The following is a 24,613-nucleotide window of genomic DNA, read 5'->3' on the forward strand; positions in this document are numbered from 1 at the left end:
CCTTATCTCTTAACTTACAGGCAGAGAGCTTAAGCCTTCAGAAATGTAAAGGAAAACATATGAAATGGGATAGTAATTGTAAACTACAACTATCAAGCTTAGACTCTGAAGATTGCACAGGGAACCTAGTGACAATAAAATCTTCTTCTGTCCAACATGTGCCATATGGTAATATTGTGGAAGGAAGAGAATCTGTAGTGAAGAGCCATAGGTTTTCATTGGCAAACTTGAGGCTAGTGGAGCATCAGGAGGAGAAACAAACCTTGCAGCAAAAGTATAAAAGCTGTTATATGGAACTGACTCAAAGGAAATCTTGTGAGGGTTTGGAAAGTGGAGTTTATTTAGAAGACAGTACAAAAAGCAGAAGCATTGCAGAAGATGCAGGGCATAATAGGATGGTAACCCGAGCTTCACTGAAATCAAAGATGTGTGAAAATGATAGTGAGAAGCTAGAATGGAAGCAGGAAAAATATGTTGCTATGGAGATTCCATGGTTTAGGCAAGGGATCCCAGAAAAGCAAATAGGACAGACAGTGGATTCTGCACCTACAGAAGTTCCCTTAATTTCCAGGGTAACAGGCTGTAATGAGAAACAAACAAATGGGAAAAATGAAATTGTGCCTTCACCTAAGCTAAAAATAAAGATCAAAACATCTAGTAAGAACACTTATTCCCTATTCCTCTGTGTATTTGTTTGTTGTCTTATTTGTGGCTCTTATTTCCCTTTCTTTGTTACGTGACTGTGTTTGAATCAGTTTATCTTACTGCCCTTTTATACTAAACCTAAGGAAAAATTACTTGTATTCTTGACTTGGGACAGTGTCATTAGAAAAAAAAATGTTGAACTAGCCTATGTAATTTTTGTTGAAGCAGTTCAAAATGTAATTTTTCCCCAGGAAACAAAAGATAAAATGCCATGTTCCGCGTGATTCTTTATGAAGAGTTAAAAAATTCTGAGCTTTTATTAGGAAGTGATGCTTGTTGCTTTCATAAGTTTTTATGTTAAAATTAATTTTGACTAGGAAAAATATGAAGTGTTTAGATTATTCTGGAAATGCTGTTGGAAAAACATAATTTTCATTTTCAGACATTTATGTAGATGCTTGCTATACACTTATGAACTATTTGTTATGAAAAGTTACTGTTAGTCTTGAAAACTGTGTTCCCAAACATGGCATGATTTTAAACTAAAACTCTGCTTTTCCTCCTTTGCTGCTTAGCAGTGTGAGGTGGAAGACTTTCCAATGCTATATTTTTATGTGGAAAATTCTCTGCACCACATGTGTAATTATAGGTGTCAGAGCTGTTGTGCTGTAAATCAAACATGTTCAATAGGCTAAATGTTGGATATGAAGTGTGGGCACAAACAGTGGTTATAGATAGAGTCCAGGCTTGTACATGGTGTATTTGCTGCCTTTTCCTAATACTGAAATTATGCAAATATTATTTAAATTTACATTGGAAAATTGTCCAATTCAAATTTTCCAAGAAAACCCACATTACTCTTGACTATACTGTAAGAATAACCATGTGGGAAAATAACGGGGGGGGGGGAATATTTTATTTAGCGCTTAACTATCTAAATTATCTTGATGTCTGAAATTTGATCAACATTTGTTTTACTGTTGATATGCTTGTAAAATTGTTCTGTCAAAACTTATTCCTTACAAACCAAATATTTAGCAAAAAAATGTCTTGCTGTCCTAATCAATACCACCCTTAGTGGTTTGGAACTGGGACTTCAGAGCTATAAAACCATTTGATATACTCGCCATCATTAAAATTTGCAGTTCATAACAGTGTATAAAAGGTACATTTATAAAGACATCTAATTTTGGTGACCTTGTATACTAGAAATTTTGTATTAATGAGATACTTCTCTTTTTAAAACCAGGAGAGCAGAAAAAAGAAGCTTCAAATACTCAGTATGAAAAGCTGCCAGAGACTGATCTAAGCACCTCTCAAGATTGCAGTATACCAAAACTGCTAGAACAGTCTGCATGTGTTCATATAACTAAATTAGATGAAACTGAACACAAAGTTCCTGTGAGCTGTTGTCTTGGAAGGAAGGATACAGTACATGGTTATGATAGTTCTTTTCCTGTTACAAACTCCAAATGTCCACAACTTTTGGATATAAAAATAACTGAAAATGCAGTGGCAGAGGACCCACTGTCAGTGTACCAGGGTGACAAACCCAGATGTCTTACTAAGTTGAATGAATTAACTTGCAGAGTAACAAAGAATCCAGTAGTGAGGTTGCTTGACTGCAGTTACATAAAGGCGCTGGTAAATCCTACAAGTAACCAAACAATTCAAAGTAATAAACTTCATTGTGAATTCCTGCATGTTGCACTAGATCATAGGAAGGCTCTGTCTCCTAACAGTGGTATGGGACAGAATGATGTGAATAGTAGCTCTGAGGTAATCCAACCTGAAAGGGCACTCTCTCAAACAAACATATTGGTTAGGAAAAAAATATGCCAAAATAAGACATCTCCAAAATATCAAAATGAAAAGAAGCGATTTAGGGAAAGTATGCAGTGTCCAGAGTTTAAAAAAAACAGGAAAAGGATAAAAATGGCTGAAGGTCTGGAAGATTCAACAGTCCAGGACATTCTTTCAAACATGGACCTCTACAATGAATGTGAACTAAAAACAGATAAAAATACCACAGCAAGTTCTTCAGTAATTAGTACAGAAGAACTGAACTGTAATGCAACTGTTTCCTTACCTTCACTTGATGTGCCTGATTTCCTTCTTAAAAAACATGCTCAAAAACATGTTGCCTTGTCTGGTGATGAACAGGAGAGTCAATCGCACTTTGCCCCATTCAATGTAAATGACGAGAAGCCAGAACTTAAGGAAAACAGTGTTCTTGAGTCAAAGACTGTGGAACCACATGCTGACGTAAGCAATACAGTGGACGATGATTCTGTAGTGGAGATGCTGGTTGGTGAAAAAATCACCAACTGCAGCAATAATACTGCGGGTGACATGCAAGGAGGGAAAATAGCATCCAAAGAAAAAGCAGTAAGTAAAACTGGGAAAAAACTGCAGTTCAGCTGTCAAAGAACAGTGCCATTTTCAGGTAAAAATATTTGGCCTCATGAATCATGTGCAAGGACCTCTTTGTGGTTTTGTAAAAATCATGCAACTGGCTTAGAATTTTTAAGAGGTACTGATTATTTTGCTAATTCGGTCCAAATGGAGCTACATAAGCAGTTAGTAGATACTACTGAACAGCCTGCAAATAAGATAATGGGTTGTAAAACAGAACTTTCTGTCAAAAGCCCAACTGCAGAATCTCAACTTGATATACACACAGCTTTCTCGGGCACTGGAAATAAAAATGGAATTTCCTCTACAGATATGGAAAGGCCTAAGCAATCTAAAGTGACAAAAAATGCAAAGAAATACAAACTGACTTTGAATTCACCAGAGAAATCTATTAAAAATGGAGAGATAATAACCAAGAGAAATGTTTCCATAGATGCCATGTTTGTAGACAATAGTAAAAATAAGATAAAGGCATTGATTTCCCACCAAAAGACTGCAGTTCCACAGGTACTGAAAACATTAAGCATGACGAAGCTGTCAAATTTCAAAATACCTCTACTGAAGGACAAGAGTGTATACAGGAAGGAAAGAAATTGTTACAATCCTTTGAACATTGTAGATGATGATAAAGCTTCTGTAAGGAAAGACAGGAGTAAGAGGGTTTCATCTGATATAAATTTTGAGCATCTGTTCCACTCTGAACAGATTAATGGTGTTACTGTGGCTGCAGTGGAAGAACATGCAGGCCAATTCGACTGTAGAGCTTCCAGAAGTCTTAGGGAGAGCAGTTTTTATAACAACAATCTCACAACTTCTCTTGAGAGTGATCTAGAATTAGCTTTAAAAGATATGTCTAATTTGAGTACTGGATGTACAAAGAAATCAACTGAGAGCTCTAGTGTGTCGTCAGAAATTAACAAAGATAATTGGAGCAATACCTTGACTCAGACTAAAGATAAGTTTTATGCAGATGTTCTTAAGGCTTATGAAGATGATGCTCTTGTGATTGATGTGATTCAGGATGATCCTGATCTGTTTGGAAATACTGATGAAATGAAAATCACAGATATAAAGGAGCATTTTACAGACAACTGTAGTATCACCATTTCCTTGCAAGAAAAACTGGATTTAAATTTCGAATCCTCTCCACTTCCAAGAATAATCCTCTCAAAATTCTGTCCTAGGTGAGTATATTTCAGTTTCCATGAAAGATTTGTATGTAATTGGTGTATTGAATCGTACACACAAAGTTTAGTTGTTAAAGCATATTCTACTTCTGTGGCCTTGTAATGAGAAGTTTGGATTAGAATGTAGAGAATGGACCATTTCTATTAATCAGATTCTTATATACTCTGTTAATAATTTAATTTGGGACTCCCAGTAGGTGTACTTCCAGGTATATAGCTTCGTTGATCTTCAGTAGAAGACCAAGCTTCAAGTCTAGTAGCACCTTAAAGACCAACAAGATTTCCAGGGTATAAGCTTTCAGTAGTCATGCTTCCTTTGTCAGATACAGATATATCCATCTGTCCAGTAAATGTAGGTGGCATCTAGGGACTACCACTAAATGATTGTACTGGTTATTTCTTTTTATTGTTGTCTACAAATTTGATTGATTGATTACATTTATAGCCCGCCCCTTCCCGTGAGCGGGCTCAGGGCAGGTTACAGCAATAGATAGATTACAGTGTAAATCAGAATCAAAAAGAGTCCAGTAGCACCTTTAAGACTAACCAATTTTATTGTAGCATAAGCTTTCAAGAATCACAGTTCTCTTTGTCAGATGCATGGAGGGCAAAAAGAGAAACTGGTCAGATATAGAGGAGGAGAGGGGGGGCGGGGTAGATGCAAACATCTCCTTCTGATAAGCAGATGCAAACAGCTCCTTTTGATGTGGAGATCAGTTTGCTTCTGTAAAGGTTCAGAGGACTTAGCCGTGTTAGTCTGTAGTAGCAAAATCAAAAAGAGTCCAGCAGCACCTCCAAGACCAACCAATTCCACTGCAGCACAAGCCTTCGAGAACCACAGCTCTCCCCGCCAGATGCATCTGACAAAGAGAACTGTAATCCCCGAAAGCCCAAGCCAGGTGCCACTGGACTCCCCCTGACCCCGCCTCTGTAAAGGAAATCAGTTGCCTGTGATAATGAGATAACCATTCATAGTCCCTATTCAGTCCCAGCTTGACAGAGTCAAATTTACATATGAATTCCAATTCAGCAGCTTCCCGTTGGATTTTGTTTTTGAAAGATTTCTGTTGAACTACAGCGACCTTTAAGTCTTTGATGGAATGTCCTGGTAGGTTGAAGTGTTCTCCCACTGGTTTCTGGACATTGCCATTTCTAATGTCAGATTTATGTCCATTTATTCTTTTGCGTAGAGGTTGGCTGGTTTGTCCAATGTACAGAGCAGAAGGACATTGTTGGCACATGAGGGCATATATCAGATTGGAGGATGAGCAGCTGTAAGAGCCAGATAAAACAATAAAATCACATCTCAACATAGCAGTATATTTTTCAGTATCCCAGATGGGGTGTCATACCCCTTTCCCTGCACACTATACACACAGGGAAAGAGGGTGGAGATGCAGGTTGGTAAACTCTAACTCCCCAGCACACGGGGGAGCGGATGGACCTATTTACCCCCCCCCTCCTAGTAGGAGACAGGCAGAGAGGCTACTTAAAACGGATCCAAGTGCTGGCCTCAACCATATGCCTGGTGGAACATCTCTGTTTTACAGGCCTGCCGAAAAGATATAAGGTCTTGGCAGGCCCGAGTGTCTTCTGACAGAGTTCCACCAGGTCGGGGCCAGGACGGAAAATTCCCTGGCCCTTGTCAAGGCCAGCCAAGCCTCCCTGGGGCCAGGGACCACCAGTAGGTGTTTACCTGCCAATCTAAGAGCTCTCCGAGATACATACAGGGAGAGGCAGTCTTTCAGGTATGCTGGTCCCAGCATGTTTAGAGCTTTATAGGTCAAGACCAAAACCTTGAACCTGATCTGGAACTCCATGGGGAGCCAATGTAGCTGCTGCAGAGCTGGGGTCACATGTGCCCTGAATGAAGTTCCTGTCAGGATACGTGCAGCAGCATTTTGGACCCGCTGCAATTTCCGGGTCAAACCCAAGGGAAGCCCTGCGTAGAGCGAGTTACAGTAATCTAATCGGGAGGTAATCGTTGCATGGATCACTGTCGTTAGGTAATGGGTTGAGAGATAGGGGGCAAGCTGCCTAGCCTGTCGGAGGTGGAAAAAGGCAATACGGGCAGCTGCCACGACCTGGGCCTCCATAGACAAGGAGAAATCCAGCATCACGCCAAGACTCCGGACTGATGAGATGAGCACAAGTGGTGCCCTGTCAAAGGCTGGGAGCTGAATCCCCACACCTATTCCCCCACGGCCCAAGTACAGGACCTCCGTCTTTGTGGGGTTCAACTTCAGTCTGCTCTGCTTCACCCATCCAGATACAGTCCCCAACACTCTAATTAGGGCATCGGGAGAGAGCCAGGCCAGCCGTCCATAAACATATACAACTGGGTTTCATCCACATACTGATGACAACCTAGTCCGAAACTCCGTGCCGGCTAGTTGAGAGGGCGCATATGAAGATTGAACAACAAGGGGGAGAGTAACGTCCCCTGTGGGACGTTGCACACCAGTGGTTGGCGTTCTGATAACCTCTTCCCCAGCACCACTCTCCCCGACTGTGGAGAAAAGAGACAAGCCACTGCAAGGCAGTCCCTCGAATCCCCACATCAGTGAGGCGGTGGGTCAACAGATTATGGTCAACCGTGTTGACCGCTGCTGAGAGATCTAGCAATACCAGCAGCACTGCCCTGCCCCGGGCTGGATGCCTACGGAGATGGTTTGTGAGGGTGACCAATACTGACCCAGTCCCGTGGCCTGGGCGGAAACCAGAGTGGAATGGGTCCAGGTCCGATGCATCTTCCAGGAAGCCTGTAGCTGCTCCACCACCACTCGTTCAATCACCTTACCCAGAAACGGGAGGTTTGAGACTGTGCAGTAATTGGACGGATCAATGGGGTCTGTGAGCCGCCGCCCCTCTGTGCCCGCCCGCCGCCGTGACGCCCGCTGCTCCCGGGTGGGCCGCTTCCTCAGCCTCAGACTTGGCCTCGAGTGGGAGGAGGTTCACCTTGTCCTCCCACGCACTGGCCTGCTGGGCAGTGGCTTTCCCCTCTCTCTCGCCTGCAGCCACGCCAGCCTCTTTCCTCCTCGGCCTCATTGAGATTCCCCCTTTTGTAGTGCCCTTCCACCCTCCCCTCTCCCCTGGCCGCCAATTGGCCGCGTGCTCCCTCATCTCCCCCTTCACCCCCTTCCCTCCACCTCGGTCTCTGGCTTCCCGGCTAGTTGGGTTCCTGTCCGTCACTGGAGCCCTGTCCCCACCCCGAGGCCCAGTGGCCAATTGCGGCCGGAGGTTTCAGTGGGTGGGCTCCTCCTTCCTCCCGGCCCCTCCCTCCGTCTTCCTGGCCGGGCACGGCCCTTCCTTGGCGTCGGGGCGGGTCACTCCTCCTTGCCAGGTTTGAGCAGCATCCCGAGTGACCGTGGGGCCGACGCCCGAGCCTGCTGCTGCGCCGCCACGCCGCTCAGCTTCTGGGCGGGCCTCGGGCCCATCCCAGCTGGCCTGGCATCTCCCGGGGCCTCTTCTCCTTGCCCGCCGTCTCCCGGGGTCTCCTCCTCGCCACTTTCCTCCGTCGCCCCTGAGCTGGGTAAGCAGGGCTGCCAGGACCGAGGTTCGGGGCGGCGCGGGATCTCCAGCCGCCGGGCTCCAGTCTGGGGCTGCTGCGGCTGGCACCGGACAGGGTCCAAAGTTGGTTTTTTAAGAAGCAGCCTCACCATGACTTCCTTTAACGCCCCGGGAAAACCCTCAGAGCTCAACGATAGATTGATATTAGCCTGTAACGGGGTCCTCAGTCCATTGACACTGTCCTTAACCAATCATGAGGGGCAGGTGTCCTAGGGGCACATGGTGAGCCTCACCAGCCGCAGGATCCTGTCAACATCCTCCTGGGAGACCAGACCGAGGTGATTCAAGATTGGGCCAGAAGATGGCCAAGGGGTCTCCAGTTCCTTTATGTATCAACCATGGCTGGCAGGTTGTGGCGGAGGGACAAGACTTAATCTGCAAAAAAGCTCCCAAAAGCCTCACAGCTAATGGCCAAATTTCTAATTTGGCAGTCTCCCTGCAAGAGGGAGACCAAAGACTGAACTACCTGAAATTTTGCCAGGCGTGAGCTTGCAGACGCTATGGAGGCAGCATCATAATCCTTTTTTGCCGCCTTCACAGCTACCATATAGGCCTTCATAAATGTTCTATAAAATGATCTTGCCTCTTCACTCTGATTCCGCCGCCACACTCGCTCCAGCTGTCTCAGTTCCTGTTTCAGCCGCCGTAGCTCCTCTGTGTACTAGGGGGCTAGTCTGGCACGGCAATGGAGAGGGTGATGGGGAGCGATTTCATTGATGGCTTCAGAGAGACGGCCATGCCAGTTCTCCACCAGCTCATCTAATGAACCACCAGGGGGCATCGGATCCCGCAGAGTATTCTGGAAACCAATCGGATCCATTAGTCTCTGCGGGTGAGAATAAATCAGCTCACCACCTATGCAGGAAGGGGCTGGCACACCCAGACGAGCCTTCAGGACAAAGTGGTCTGACCATGGCACTGCCTCAATGACATCAAGGTCCACCTAACTCCCCATCCCAAAGATCAGATCTAGCGTGTGGCCCGCTTGATGTGTGGGAGCTGAAACAAATTGGGAGAGCCCTGGTGCTGCCATGGATGACACCAGGTGTGAAGCCTGTAAGGAAGCAGCAGTATTGACGTGGACGTTGAAATCACCCAAGACTAACAGCCTAGGGTGTTCCAAAGCACACCCCGCAACCTCCGCCAACAGGCTTGACAGGGTAGCTGCTGGTGCACTAGGTGGCCCGTACACCCGACGGATAGCCAAACTCTCCTCAGCACCCCTCGTCAGGCCAACACAATCAATGCCAGTGATCTTTGATGTGGGGAGAGGTCTCCCGAATGAGTATGGCTGCCACCCCGACCATCTGTCCGGGACTGGTGAAGGACCGAGAACCATGGGGGGGGGTCAATTCCTTCAAGGCGACCATTTCGCCATCCCTCACCCAGGTCTCAGTCACACACACCAGGTCCACATTTTTCACTGGAAAGAAATTTTGTAGTGTCTTGGTCTTATTGTTTATGGACCTGGCGTTACACAACAGCAGTGTTGGAGGGAGGTGGTTCAATCTCCTAGCCCCACAACCAGCATACTTTGGGATGGGACAAAGGTTGGAAGGACACCGAGCCCTACCACGTCTCTGTGGCCTTCCATTCGAAAACCGTATCCCACTGCCATACCATTAAACTATTGATATAAACAAAATCCCAGATTTTCCAGTGACAGCATGGTATCAAATCCAAAGTATATCATAACAGAGGAGAATGGGTTGAGATTATGGAAAGCCCATTTTCCTGTTAATTAGTGCTTGGGCAACACAATCCTATTCTCTATGGACTTTTGCAGGAGAGCCATACTGGCGCGAGAGCTCGGCAAGGCGAGGTGCAGCTGCTGCCAAGAGCACCTGCCCGCCGTTCCCCTAACAACTCCACCCACCCTAGCCAATGGCTGCACCGCTCCCCTGACAGACCGGTGAGGGGCACAGCCAGTGGGGAGGCCGCGATCCCCCCTGCTCACTAACAACCCCCGTCAGGGAGCAGGCATCCCTGCTGGGGGTGCAGAGGTAACACTGAAGGTGCAGACAAGGCACCCACCCTCTCGCCTGTCCAACCCCATTTTTGATAAGGGTCAGGCTGGGGGCTGCTGCTCTGTGCGCCTGCAGATACGCTGCCACCACCACAAGAAACAGGTTCCCCCTCCCTGAAAAGTGGGACCAGAAAGGCAGCAGGACCCGGCAAGGGTCGTACTCGCAGCCTGCAGCACTTGGGATCAGCCCCCAAGTTCCAGAGAGGCAGGTGGGGGAGGGCAAGTTCTTCAGTGAGTGAAAGGAATGCCTGTTGGAAACCACACAAGAGGATAGAAGGCCCATTGGAGGTGATGGGAGTGAAAAGCACCCACAGCGCGCCATTTGAACATATCACCGCATTACAAAGATGCGAGAACATGGGTTGGACCATGAGAGCCGTGCTGCGATCCTGGAGTGACACCCCCCCCCCTCCCGAGAGGTGTGACAGCATGCGGGAGCAGAGAAACTACTCAGGGGGCCACCGTACTCCCCCTCCCCGCCTCAGATTTCCGAAGCTCATCCCTGCCTCCACAAACAGCGAAAAGGAGGCTGGTCCATCCTCTTGGAAGAGGAGCCCCAGAGATCCCAAGATGTCGCTCCACATCTCCCACCTCCTGGCAGCAACCATTCTCCTTTCCCGGCATGCAGCGGTCATTTGCATGGCTTATCCGATGCCAGCAGCTCTGCCAGAGAATGAAAGTCCTCCATGGTGCCTCCCCCCACTAGACGTTCATGGGCCACGCTTCAATTCTCACCCCGCTGCCTGAAGTTACATTGAGGGGAGGAAGGAGGCAGGGAAGCTGGATGGGGTCCCAAGGCACCACTTGACACCTACTCGTTCTGACAGCAGAGCCCCACCCCATTCATCCCAGCCCTGAGCCAGGAAACATTTGTGAGGATGCGTGAAAAGACATCCTGACGGGGAGTGGGGGGGGGGGGGTACTGTCACCGTCAGGAAGCAAGGAAACAGACAGGCAGTTTGTTTTTCAACACATAATATATTAAACCGGAAAAAATGAAGAGGTTCTCTGGATGTGTTTCCTGCCACTGTCCCTCAGCTGAAAAGGCAGCAAAGGAAGTTTGCACAGCAGTCAAAGCTGCAAAATCCATCCCTCGTCCTGCCCTCGCAGGGGCGAGGGTGAGATGCAGGCTGCCGTGGGAAGCTGTTCCCTGGGCTGGACCTGAATGGCACTTGAGGAGGCTCACCGGGGGCTGGAACAGCCATGCTCCTTGGTCTCCCTGACTAGTCGCAACCTGCCTGTATGGGAAAGAGATGTGTGGCAAGCGACCCAGCCCTGTCTGAGCCCCAGCCCAGTCTGCCATGTTCTGGGAGGGTGTCCATGGGTGAGAGTGGCTGCAGCAGCTCCAGTATCACAGGTCCAGCCCGCAACCACATGCTGCATGACCCTCTGGTGAGAAAGCACTGTGTATTGGAATGGAAGTCAAGGGGCTGAGCACCCTCCATCAACAGGGAGTTATGAACATCCTGTCAAACTGACCTATAGCCGCACTTCATCTGCCGGGAGGGGCCTCGGCTGAGGAAATCTGAACAGAGCCCCCAAATAGTGCCCCCCCCCATGGCTACATCAAGAGCAGTTTTCTGGGCAACTGTCTTCATGGCAAGCAACCGCTGCCACCAAGCCCCCCACTGGCGAGCCTCACCAGAGGCTGGCGTTTGGGAGGGTTCAGGTGAGGAGGGCAGCTGGCACAAATCAGCGAGCCGGGGTAGCCGCCACTGCACCGCCTTTTTACCTGTCAGTGCTCCCTCGCCCCTTCCAGAGCTGGGACTCCAGAGACAGATAACCTGCAAGGGGGCTTTGCTCTTCTTCCCTTGAGCAAGTGCAAAGTGCTCCCAATTTTCCGCTAAGTCCCCCCAGTGCACTCATGACCTGCCACTGTGTGTACCTACAATCCCGTCTTGTGTACAAAGTCCCTGCTGCAGGAGGCTGCCAGGCAGAGCCTCTGGTCACCACCCACTTACCTGAGTTCATGAGCGGCGCAGCTGGAGTTTATGTAGGGGGCATGGACTGCCAATTGGGCGCGAGGAGGGGGGCTCACCCATCCTGGAAATGCGTGCGGATTGGTCCCCACATTAGTTGCCATCCTATGTCCCATTTGGGCCACGTGGGTGGGGCCGGGCGCCAGGAGGATGGCCCAAGTTTTCCTGTTCAATGGGCGCCTATGGGCTACGCCTCCTTTTTGCGTGACTTAACTTTCCGCTGCTGCAGGGGGTTCCTGGGCCTGGAATGGCTTTGGAAACCCGACTAACTTGTGGTCCACCTCCCCGCCCCTCCACCGCTGGCATGGGACCTTGCTCTGCACTTACACCTCTGCTTGGCTGCCAAGCATGCCCGCTGGCGGCAACCTATCAGCGGTAGTGCTCCTCGAGTGGCCACTGGCAGAGGAGGGTTACGCCCACATAAGGGCCATTTACATCCACGCGAGCCTTCGTTTTCTCCCTGTGTACTTTCCACATCTTCCCTTAGGATTGCACAGTTAGTGCTGTGGCATTTAGAAATACTTTTTTAGTTTCTGATTATTAATTTCTTAGAATTATGCTAAAAATCTTTAGAATAAACCAGAATGCCAGAAGTCACAGGTGTGTTTAAACTAAACATGAGTGTATTTACTTGCTTTATGGGAACTTACAATAATGCATTTATTTCATACCAGTTTTACATTTAAGCATTTAGAACAATACAGTACAACCAGCGTATTGTAGAGTGTCAGACTAGGATGTGCGAGACCCTGGTTCAAATTCTCGCTCTGCCATGGAAATGCTGGGCCAATTATACACTTTCAGCATAACCTACTTTACGGAGTTATTTGTGGATAAAAAGGAAGAGCAGAACAATAAGATGTTTTGGATTCCCAGTGGGGAGAAAGATGAGATATAAATAAAGTAAATAAATAAGGAAGGAAAGCAAGGCATTGTAGGGTGCCCTTCATTATTTTGCACTGTGAGTTAGTGTTAGCGTCATTCAGTAGTTGCTACTTGTTTGATACTTCTTGCATCTTAACATAATGAAAATTCTTTGTGAAATTGTAATCCCTTTGATGTATGACAATCAGACTGCACAATAGTTTTGTGAAAAGTGAATTTACTTTGTTGCAGGCCGATGTAATTGAAATGTGCATCTTACAAGCAAAGCTTGTGTGCATATTTTTAAATCTTGAATATGTGATTCTCTAGTTTTAAAACTATTATACCACCCAACATTCAATCAACCACCCAACATATAATCATGTACCGCATTTTGTGTTTAATTTATTATGCCAGTTATAGGAAATAAACATGGTATTTGTCAATGTTGATAATTTGTGAGACTATCTTCACATTGGAATTGCAAATTTGTAACTTTTAAGGTACAGTTTCAATGATTTCCCCTAGACATGTGACTTCAAATTTATTTTTAAGTTTTACAATTCTGCTCTAGCCATGTTTATAGAACACTGAAAATGTATAATCGATTAATGGATTATTGAATCATTCAGGATTGTATGTTTTTAATAACCAGTGGAAAAGTTGTTCTGTCACCAGCTTACAATCTGGTACAATGAATTGTGTTGAAAATAATTATACTTGACATTTAGCTTTTCTGTTTGCCTACTAAGCCTGGTAAGACTCAAGATTGACAATTATAACCTAATAAGACTGCTATCCATATGCTTAATGGAGGCTTCAAACAATTGCACGTCTTGATGCCAACCCAAACTCTCTTGGAATTCAATATATGAATACAATAATTTCTGAGTATGGAGTTAGAAAATATTCAAATTCTTAAGCATCATCACATTATTAGCACAATACCTAATGCCCTTGACTTGAAATAAAAGTCCTAGACAAGAAAATGAGACTTCTTCTTCAACAGTTAATGTTCTAGTGACCTTTATACATGAAGATATATTTTTAAATGGTCTCTTTAGTAAACAGGACTTGATTCTTTGGACACTTTTTCATCATAGCACAATAAAATGTGGAGGAGTCTGAGCAAGCAAAGTAGGAGGAAATGTTGGGTATTGAAGCCTTTTCCTAGACCAAACTTATGTATTGGACAAAGAGTTCTTACCAGAAATTTTGTAGGTTCTAATTTGGTCTTTTCAGAACTTTGTAAGAAATTTCTAGCACTCATATATCCATTTCCTGCCAGATACTCAACTCCTCACTGATTGGCCTTTGCTGTGCAAATTGGCCAAAAGTTGGGTGCAACTGAAGTCTGCTTATAGTGTGACTATTTTGGGTTTGATAGTGCCGTCCTTTACAGAGTGAGTCCAGTCTAAACCCACTGAAATCAATGGGCTTAGCCTGGCTTCATTCTTCATAGGATTCTTAGCTGGAGTTCCTAGTTATGAGAGTTTGCCATAATGACTGCTGAAAGTGGGGAATCAGTTGTGGGAACCTGGCTGTCATAGGTTGAATAAACAGTAGAGGGAGTAACCCTGGGGTAAAGAACCGAGAGCCAGTTTGTGACACTGCCATATTCAGTAGAGAATTGTTGTACATGACTCTGAATGTTTTAACTACATTAGTGTTGTCTGGTTTAGGAAAGATCATTTTCCTGTTCATCTGTACTTACTTGTTTACAGAGAAAGTCCCATTCAGGTGCATGACACACCAGGGTCTGCCATGGATGTCCCTGCTTCATTGATAGAAGGTAAGAATAAGAACTTTTAACATTCAGAATTTGAGAGGACATAGAAGTCTGAAGTACTCAATTCCATTATTCAAAAAAGGTGTTCATCCTGCCAGCAACCCATTCTTTTAAATGGAGATCTTTCATTATCAGATCCTTACGAAAAACCAGAAGATACAAATGCCCCTCTCAGCAAAGTGTACTGTTGAAATTAAAGATTAACACAGCGACTCTACTTAAAAGAACCCAAGACTTTTTTTCTTTCTGTAAAACGTAGTCTTCTTTACCACTTCATAACTCTTTCTAACAGTAGTGTGTATGTTTCTTATATCCCTAGCCGTAGACCTTTTCAGTTGGTGACAGGTTTGTTTTTCCAGCTTTGGTACATGCAGATCCATTCTTGCAACAAATCTCTGTTTCCAGTTGTGGGTACTGGAGCTGGAATATACATACTTCGTTCTGTCTTGTATCAGGAAGTTCACGGGTAGTGCAGTCTGGTTTTATGCATAGTTTAAGTGCCACAATTGTAAAGACTAAAAAGGGTAATCCCAGAGTCATTCTGGTAATTTCTAATTGACTTCATAGTAATAGTGACAGTGAAGTGATTCAGTGGTTAGGCCTGATGCTAAGGGCTACGTCCGCAAAACATTCTGCAACGACATAGCAGCTCAGTCATTGTCCTTTGGCAGAGGTCTCCACCATGCTGTTTTGCTTCTTTCCCACCCATCTTGGTTTTAATCCTTCATCCTTCCTTGGCCATCAGCTTCTTTCATTTTCTGCATCATGTCCTTGTTTTTTCATGTGTAGGCAGCGCTACTTTTTTGAAATGGAGGTTTCAAGTCTGCCTTCAACACAGTCACAGTTATTTTCTTGTTCAGAGAATTTTCTTGTTCAGAAGTACATTTATTGCATCCCTTGTTCAAGGGATGATACTGAGAACAGATCTGGAATCACTCTGATAAAATCTGTGGCTCCAGTTAAGTTCTGTATTAGCTTCCTTTTTGCTTACCTCTTCTCTACTCCCATCCCAGGTGCCATGGGGTTGGAACAACTCAACTAGTAGTTAAGATGGAGCTCACAGACCAGTCAGTAATTGCTAGACAGTTGATATTCATTGTAAATGAAAAAGGGATCTGTCATAATGCTGAGGGGGACATTTCTCATCTCAGGTTTTAGTATAATAAAACTTATAGGAATTTAAGGCTTTAACATATGAACAGAAATATAAGAAATAGCATATAGATAATAGGGTAGAGCAGAAAAAGCCACAGTTTGGCTTCTGAAGCAAAAAACTTGATTCATTTTTGTCATGTATAACTACTTTATTTTAATTAAAACATCCATACTGATTTTATAGATTATATCTTAGCTCTTTTGCCTACATACAAAGCACAGTTTGATCACAACAGTGTAGAAAATGTGAATATCTGGTTCAGAGCCTTGACATTTCTCTTGAGGTAAATTCAAAAGGCTATATATGTATAAAAAAAAACTGAGCAATTAGAACATTTCTTGTGTGTGCTTGCTTGAAACTGAGCTTATCTTCCTTCTTGATTAGGCTAGTAAGACAATAAAACTGTATGATTCAGTGCTAAACTACAGATTACATGGGATTGCCTACAGTTTTCTTTAACAACCAGCAACAGTGGCTTCCTCTTTGGATCAAGTGCTGGGGGAAGACTAATCATTATCCATCTTCCAGCCTACTTAGAAATCACCCCCCCACCAAGCTGCTATTAGCAGTGAATGGGGGAATACAATAAACCCTTCCCATAGTGCCATAGCCCTGATCCTCTTCTACTGCCATGACCTCTGGCAGGTGTTTTAATTGTTAATGTCAGATCTACTCACAGATTTCTTGCATAATGTAGTGTGGCTCTCTTGATACAGTGCCAGATTTGGCACTATATGAACATGAATGGAGAGAAATTCCATCAGTGTGTGATTCTTTCTCCCCTTGGTTTTGGTGAGCTTAAAAGCACAAATAGTAGCCCTCGGCACAAAATAATCTGCTTGCCTTGTACAAAAAGAAGAGGGATCAATTGAGTTAGATGTTCTTTCAGCACGACCAAATATGGATTAACATTTCGTCTAAACCAAGCCTAGGTTAACTCTGACTCTTTGGGAAAGTAATGTTCAGTGTACACATGCCAGAAGCAGATGGGGAATATTAGTGAGGGGAACACTCCCCTCCCCAGAATCTGCAGAATGCTTCCCTAGATCTCTGCCTTGGATCCTTCCAGCCAGTATTGGAACCTATATGGAGAAACAGGAGTTTATGCACTGGTCTACATAGAGTTCAGCCATAGGATCACTGTAGGGTTCAGCTCCTTTCACCCATGTGTGATTCTTTGGCACTTAAAATTGAGCACCTTGGTCTTCTTTGAGCATGATTGGAGCACCTCTTGGTTTCATCAAGCATATATGCTGCCATCATATATAGATTGAGTCACTTGAGTTTAATCTGACTTTGGATCGTGAAAGAATACTGGGACAAAACAAATCCATGCTGTTGGCAGTGAGTCTGAGATGGATTTCTAGAATCTGATAGGAACTGTGTACTGTTCTGTGGCTGGCATGGCTGATTATCCAAGTTCTGTAAATGTGTTTTTCTGAATGCATCAAATCCAATCCTTACAATTGGTATGTTTCATAAAAAATACATTCTTTGTACTCTTTATATTTCATTCTTGAATGATTTCAATGTTGGCGCATTCACGACTTGTGTATGATGCTGTTTGCTATCAGTCACACAATGCGCAATTACATAGTATTATTGCATACCATTTTATCAGTAGCCTAAACGATACATTTCACTTTCTGTTACAATGCTGCTTAAGAAGCTGCCCCTTTCTAGATACCCATGAAATATTAACTGCTGACTTCTCAAGTTAATCACTCATTAATTTTACTATAATGTTGCAATTAACTAAAATTCTCTCTTCAAGAAACTCATAACATTGAATTTGATTTTTTTTTTACAGTTGATGATGGAACTAAATCAGGCTCCTTAAATGGAACCAGTTTAACAAGAGGCTCAACAGAGTTGTCTGAGGATGGACAGCTGACTGAATCAGAGGATCTTGTAAGGAGTTCTGACTCAGATGAAAAGGTACATAGACGTGTTGGTTGCTGTCAGAGTAGCTAGCTAACTTCAAGAAATTTTAGAGGTTTCACTACTTAGATTTCTGTTTCTTTAACACTGAGATTTATTAGGAGGCCAATTGTATACCCTTGTCAGACCATCATCTAGTGTGGCTCCTTAATTTCTGCTTCAGGGGTGTGTGTAGCTATGCTGCCAATATAAATGTTTATGTGTAAATCAGAATTAAAAACGGTAAAGAAATCAGATCATTAATAAAAGTCCGTATCCAATTCCCAAACTAACAGCAGTTCAGTAATGCAGTGGGAAGCTATGGAATCTCCTCCTTTGTTGGGTTTGAATTAGAGTTCCTTGCTTTGGTGTTCCTACATGCATAGAATATCCTGCATTAAAGAGATGGATTTGAAGTAAATGATCCATGAAAAAGCCACTCCTGAAAGTTGTGTTTCAGCAACTACTAGAAAGTAGTAGTCTCCACAAGCTCCTGTGTTTAGGTTAGCCCTCCCATTCTCTTATCTCCTTATTCTGCCATCCACCTTCCTTGTGCTGTCTGTAAATATTACAGTATCTCTTTAAATTAAAGAGTGGAGATTGGGTGATAGAATAAGTTATTAAAGTTGTTTTTATTGACTGTAAAAGATCTTAATAGTTGAAAATCAGGTTAATATGCCAGTCTGCTAAACTTGTGGTTTTCCAAAACAGCTGTTTTTTCCCATTTCATGTGAAAGACTCATATGCAATGTAAAACAAATGATAAATAAAGGATTTGTTTTTCACTAATCTCTCTGGATTCCCATTGGATGGGTTTTTCCACATTAAATGTACAACATATTATATGATAGAATGTGTATATCCAGTTCATTCTTTAAAACCCGGGTGAAAGGATCACCTGAATTACGTGTATCATATGTATTGCTTGCATATTATCCCCTATATGTCTCATGTGTTACTTTCCTGTGTTACTTGACTAGGTGAGGTCATAAACAGGCCCAGAGTTGTTTGTGAGACCATTTTCTAGTTTACTCTGTTTTCCTTCTCAATCTGTAGGTGTTAACAGAGCTGAGTAATTCTTAACCCTAGTGTAAAGAAGCAGTACAGTGAAGAAAGTATAATTTGCTTGCTCTTAGTAAAGCTATTATGTATTAGAGTAATTTCATTAATTACACAATAAACAGAATTAGTATAATTGTGTGATGGTTTGAGTTTGGAAGCTCATTTGGGTTTATTTTTAACTGAATTGTAACCTTCTTTTTACAGTTCACATTTTCAGAAGAAATAGTTGCTGTAAAAGAAATAGCAAATATTCAGGAAAAAGAAAAAATGTACGTATTCTCTCAACTTATAGTGCCTAAGCAGACTTGTTTGCTTGAAGAGAACAGCGAAGAATAACTTTTTCTATACAAACATCATGTTCAGTTTTCTTTGATCTTACAAGGTTAGCTACCCTGTGAAGAAGGTTTGGCTGAGCGGGTGTGACTGGCCCAAGGTCACCTAGTAAAGCTTTTATGGCAGAATGGGGATTCGAACCTGGGTTTCCCAAATCCTAGCCTGATAATCAGTATGTCATGCTGGCTGTCAGTGAACAGAAATTCTTCGCAGCCTGTATAGTTTGATTGTATTATTTGCAACGTTTGATGTATTTTTTATATTTCAGTACCATTAACAGCAGAATGGTCTGCTCTTTCTTAAAAAGAATTAGATAGATGTGTGTGAGGACTATAATAATCCACCCATCTGGCCACTTCTATGCTGTTGTTTGTTAATCTCCTATCATCCTTCAGCAAAAGCTCAGCACCCTAACTATTTTGAAAGAAGAGTGTATGCAGCACAGTAGCCACTTTCAGAACAAAGGTATAGCACAGGGATCTCCAATATGGTGTATGGGCAAGCATGGCACTCATCTTTCCTGGTGTCTGCCATGTGTTTTTAGAATGTGGGGTTTTTGCTCAGCAGGGCTTCTGATTGGCATTGAAGATCTGATTGGCTGTGTAGATTTTTAAAAATGTTGCTTTGGCAGCAGCTGCCACCACAACCAAGGATCTTCACTGCATTACTGTGTGTGAGGGGCTACCATAAGTCTGCTGCATTTTGATGGCACTTTACACGTGCACATACAAAGAAAATATTTGTAATCAATATCATTTTAAAAGGCATCTTGTTCAGCATTTCAAACAGAAGCTCTGTTTAAGATTTAGTACTAGAGTTAGGCATAACTTCACTCCTTGCATTCTGTGAGAGTTGTGCATAATTTCACTCCCTGCAGTGGAATTCCAAAGATACTCCGCAGCTTGAAAAGGCTGGGGGACCCCATTATAGCATGTCAAATTAATTTATGGCACCATGTGTTTGTGTCACTTGCGCACATTTCTATATCCAGGCTTCCTTGACAGCAGCTTGCAGAAAGCATCTTTGACTTTGTAGCATACACTCCGTACCCATTTTTCCCTCTTGTCTGCAGACAAAGGCCCAAGATTATTAAAGAGATAGGGAACAGCCAGTGCCAGGTCCAGAAATTTGTCGAGTTGCCTTCACTAAGTCCTATCCCTTATCCTCATTCTGTGGCTGTTAATGATTCTCCTCTTCTTCCTTACCACTAATGGGCAGAGGCGAGCAGCAGAGGAAGAAGCTACAATTGTTGCCTGCCCACTCACCCTCCACAACCTCAGAGTCTAGTTTCATGGAAGAGATTGTGGCTGCTGACCTCTTGACCTTTCGTATTTAAGGAAGGATTTACTGCCTCAAAGCCCCTTGTTAAAAACAGAATCCTAAGGGGGGCATTGTCAGAAGATGTGGTTCCTTCTCCAACTAAAATGTGGGTGGTCAGGTGGATTAACACAGAAGGAGCAACGGTAGCCACTGACTAGCATTCAGCCCCTTGGCCCGTGTTTTTGTTTTCCTAGACGGATTTTCGTCTCTCATGATGTGAGCATTTAGTGGTTGCTCCTCCTCCTCGCTACAGTAACTGTGGAGCTTGTGTAACTAGTCAGAAGTGAACATCTGCAGGGAATGTCATGACAGATGTCCAACCATGCCTCAGAGTATGCTATTTGGCCTGAGAGGAACAGCAGCAGCATCCCCTTACCCCTGGAGGACTTTTGATCCAGAGTGTTATAGCGCAGTAGCTGTGGGTTTATTGCATAGGAAACAGACTGGTGTGGCGATGTGTCCTCTTGGCTTTAACAATTCACATTATCTTCAGTGTAGTCACATGCTTGGGGACATACAATATTCAAACATTTTGTAGTGGAAAGATCTGGGAGCTTGATGATCAAGATGAAGAAATGAGTACAGATGGAGAATCTGTTTGATTATGCTGCCCTTCAAAAACAGTCACGCACACCACTTCCTGTAAATGTAACACGACCCACATTCTACCACACGTGCTGCTGTATAATCTGTCGTTTTTTATGGAAGTTCTGAATACAAACTGTAAGAACAGCTGTCCATCTTAGTAGGTAACTTGATTAGATATACCATTAACAGTTCTGTACTAAGGCGAGCATAAAAGAGTAATTTTGGAAAAGAGTAATTTTAGAAAGTAGCCTCCAGTAGAACTGACTCAGAGTCACCTGTTGAAAGCAGAGTTGAGTCTCTGCACGGTGAAGTTCTATAGTTTGGCTGCTTGAGGAATAATTTCATGCTACAGCTTATTTAGAAAAGAAATAAAAGTTCTATATTGTAAGAGAACTCTATACTAGAAAGGCAGAGCAAAGGCTTCTAGCTGTCTCTCTAGGCTAGCCTGGAGAGACATTGTAAAAAGCATGCCTAGCCCTTATGGTGGACAGAGCGGGGAGAGAGGAGGAGGAAGTGACCTGAAGGAAAGAAGGAACCCTTAAGAGTACCATTCAAGATAACAAAGGGACAGCAGCAGAAGTGGACAAAGGAGAGATCAGGAAGCAGCCTATCTAGCCCTGTACTCACTGTCCGTCCTCCCTAAGACTCCAGTCTGTGCTAGCATTGAGCAACGTTGCACACTCCATTCCTTTCAACACCTATTGGCTCCACCTCTTCAGTCAAGTGAAGAGGTCCTTGGACCTCTGGTTTTGTTGCCTAGAAGAGGTCAAAAGCACAGAGATAGAACATATACATTGCAGCTTCAACATCTCAGCATTCAAGGACAACTGGGAGAAACTGCAGCCAGAGTTTGTCAGTATATGGCACTGATTCCCCTTTTTCATGGAGGGAAGGGTGATTGGTTAGAGAAAATACAATGCACTTCAGATTTATTAATATTAAATATACAGTTCTTGCATCACTAGTTACATGAGTGTTTTTTGTGTGTACATAAAATTTAGTAAGAATACTGAATGTCAGCATGTGAACCTTGATCATCAAGTAGAAGTCCCACTTCGTCCTGTGAAAGCAGTTGCTGCCCCAAGGCAAGGCACAGTAGCGATACCGTGGATAAATGGTATTGTACTATTCCATAATACCCCAGTGCTTAGTTTGCTATAGTGATACACTGTGTTGCTTGATTGAAAAAAACTTTACAGATGTCACCGAGCTTTGGCCATCAGGAATAAGCTGTGGATTTGTGTGCTCCCTTCTGTTCCCCTCATGCACTTCACTTCGTGGTTTATAGTAGCCATAGTTTGTCATGATGTCCAAAACCAGAATGGAAAACTGACTAGCCATAATCATAAGCCCTGTGCAGGTGACCTGTCTGTATGTTGTCTCACTATGCAGGGAAGGAGAGCAGGCACAAGTGTGCTGTCCCCATCTCAGTAAGATTGTCAAGCTGCACAGTGCAAATGTGTGGAGGAAGTATCCATGCACAAGTACCCCCCCCCCCATTAGCAGTGCTTGGAAAGCAACATTGCTGAGAGTGAGGAGGGCACTTGTGCTGTGTGGAGCTTGAGGCAGGGTTGGAGTCAGTGCACTTGTGTCCACTCTCCCTCCTTGCACAGTGAGTCAATGCACAGATGGGCTATAATTTGCCCATTTCAGATGTCACAAAAATCTCTGACCATTATAAACCAAAAAAGGAATCAATTTGTTCATCCCACTTCTCAGCCTCATTATTAAAAATGGTAGTTGTATGTCTTCCACGTTTTTGCACTTTGTTCCATCTTTTGCATTTGGATCTGAGGGTTCTTACGTTCTGTAGTTGCGCCTGTATTCTGGGCTGCTGTAACTAGTCTGAATTTAACTTAGTAACTGGTTGGGACTTGGAATAAATGCCTTTGTGTTGTGTAGAAATGTCAGTCTGACCAAAATACTCTTAGTTTTAATCTGAATAGATACAATAAATATATGATTAAATATGCCACATATTATCAAGATTATGACTGCTGAGTCAGAGACCATACAGCTAGTTTAATGTGCCGAGGGACTTGAAATCAGATTCATGAATAGAAGCTTTCTGTTTTTGAAACAGAAGGGAGTTTCAATGTATTATACAGCATATGGATCTGCTTTTGAAAAGAAAAAAAAGTTCCACAAAGCATATACAGCTCCCTAGCCCCAAAAGCTAAGCCACTTTTGGGATCTTAATTACAGAATTTTTGTTTTGGGAAAGTTCTGTTTTCCTGATCTGGTTACTCCTTGAAGAAAGACGTTCATAGGAACTTGAGGTGCTGTCTAGAGTACTTTGAAATCGGTACCAAATCTTCCATTTGTTTTTTGTGTTGTAAAAACTTGGGAAACTTGAAAGATAGAGCTCTAGTTCATAGGTCTGAATTTGCTGGCTTCCAAATCATGGTAATTTGTGTTAACAGTTTGTTTGATATTCAACTTTGAAATCCTCACAGGTTTTCAGGCTAGAGTAGTAGTAGTGACTGAATTACCAAAGCTACTGTTTCTACTTTTACATATTGCTGACTTCTGAAATTGTAGAATTCCATGGATAGTGTAGAGTTCCTTCCAGGCGCTTGAGTACTGATCTAGTTAACACAGAGATACTGTATTTAGGTACAGGCTGGTTTGCGTGAAAATATGTGGCTGTCAAAAAGCAAGCAGAGACGCTGCCATGCTGGGCGGGGGGGGGGGGGAAGGGGGGTGTTGCTGTAACTGGCACCAAGAAAACCATTTTCCTTGGGAACATATTCTTAGCTGTTCTTCTCCCTATAGAATGTTATTTTATTTGCTCTGTTTACAGATGTCTTTCAGCATTCTGCTAAAAATAGTTTTCTACACATACTACTTTTGTGTAACAAAAAATGTGTATCCTACATGAACATACTAACATGATCAAATATGTATGTATGAAGAAATTATTGTGTAAGTGTACACACTGTCCTGCACATGTGGGACATCATTGTAGGAAATTCACTTGTATTAAGTGACCTTTTGCCACTGTTATTTTTTGAGAAGAGCACATTTTTTTCTAATATATTGTTGGCTACGTTCTTTGGAATCCAGAATCCTAATTCCATCATTTATTTTTTTAAACTCATGATTTAAGAGTTTAAAACTTCAGTATGACAGAAATGAAAACAAATGATCAAGTTATCTCTGTAAAAAGAGCAGAGAATCAGAAAACAACTTTTTGTAACAAAGTAATTAATTTGGATTAAGTGTAATCATATCATATGGCCATTTTATTGAGCAAGGTATTTATCTTAGATTTCAGATTCTCCTGTAAAGGTCCACTTATGCTTTCATCATATACCAACAGTCGTGAATCTTGGAAAGTAGAGAAAAATGGAATGGCAAGTAGTCCTAAATGCATAACTGTTTATACCATAAACTTCTGTTACATTTAAGCATTTAAAAATTTAACATGTTTAGCTTGCTGAACAATTTTAAGTGAATTTGCTTTGTTCTTGCATGTTCAAAATTATATTTCTTGTTATTGGGGGATGTTGCAAGACATTTCTAATTTTTTGACGTTTCTTGTCTAACCATTTAACAATTCTGTTCCCCTATGTAAATGATTACAAGATGTTAGACATGTCTCCTCTTCTTGGAGCCTGACATTCCTTTTATTGCAGAAGGCAAGCTCCTTTAATCTTAACAGAAGAAGCACTTCAAACAGGCACAGTAGGGCGTTTGACCTTAGGGAACATAGAAAAATAACATACATGCATGCACAGTTGTTTCCATAGTAGTTGC

The 24,613-nt window shown here is 43.3% G+C and overlaps 1 protein-coding gene across 1 annotated transcript in view; it reads left to right on the forward strand.

The window, feature by feature from the left end:
• Nucleotides 1-2,391: 2,391 nt before the first annotated feature.
• The window catches only part of TOPAZ1 (testis and ovary specific TOPAZ 1), a 60,276-nt gene continuing 38,054 nt past the window's right edge, over nucleotides 2,392-24,613 (forward strand). The window contains exons 1-6 of the mRNA XM_054990929.1: nucleotides 2,392-4,244; nucleotides 14,411-14,478; nucleotides 17,442-17,569; nucleotides 18,818-18,882; nucleotides 21,856-21,971; nucleotides 24,146-24,210. Of these exons, the coding sequence (XP_054846904.1) occupies nucleotides 2,392-4,244; nucleotides 14,411-14,478; nucleotides 17,442-17,569; nucleotides 18,818-18,882; nucleotides 21,856-21,971; nucleotides 24,146-24,210 (2,295 nt within the window). The remainder of the gene's footprint in view (nucleotides 4,245-14,410; nucleotides 14,479-17,441; nucleotides 17,570-18,817; nucleotides 18,883-21,855; nucleotides 21,972-24,145; nucleotides 24,211-24,613) is intronic.

The sequence above is a fragment of the Eublepharis macularius genome, chromosome 11 (genome assembly GCF_028583425.1).
Source record: "Eublepharis macularius isolate TG4126 chromosome 11, MPM_Emac_v1.0, whole genome shotgun sequence".
Lineage (NCBI taxonomy): Eukaryota > Metazoa > Chordata > Lepidosauria > Squamata > Eublepharidae > Eublepharis > Eublepharis macularius.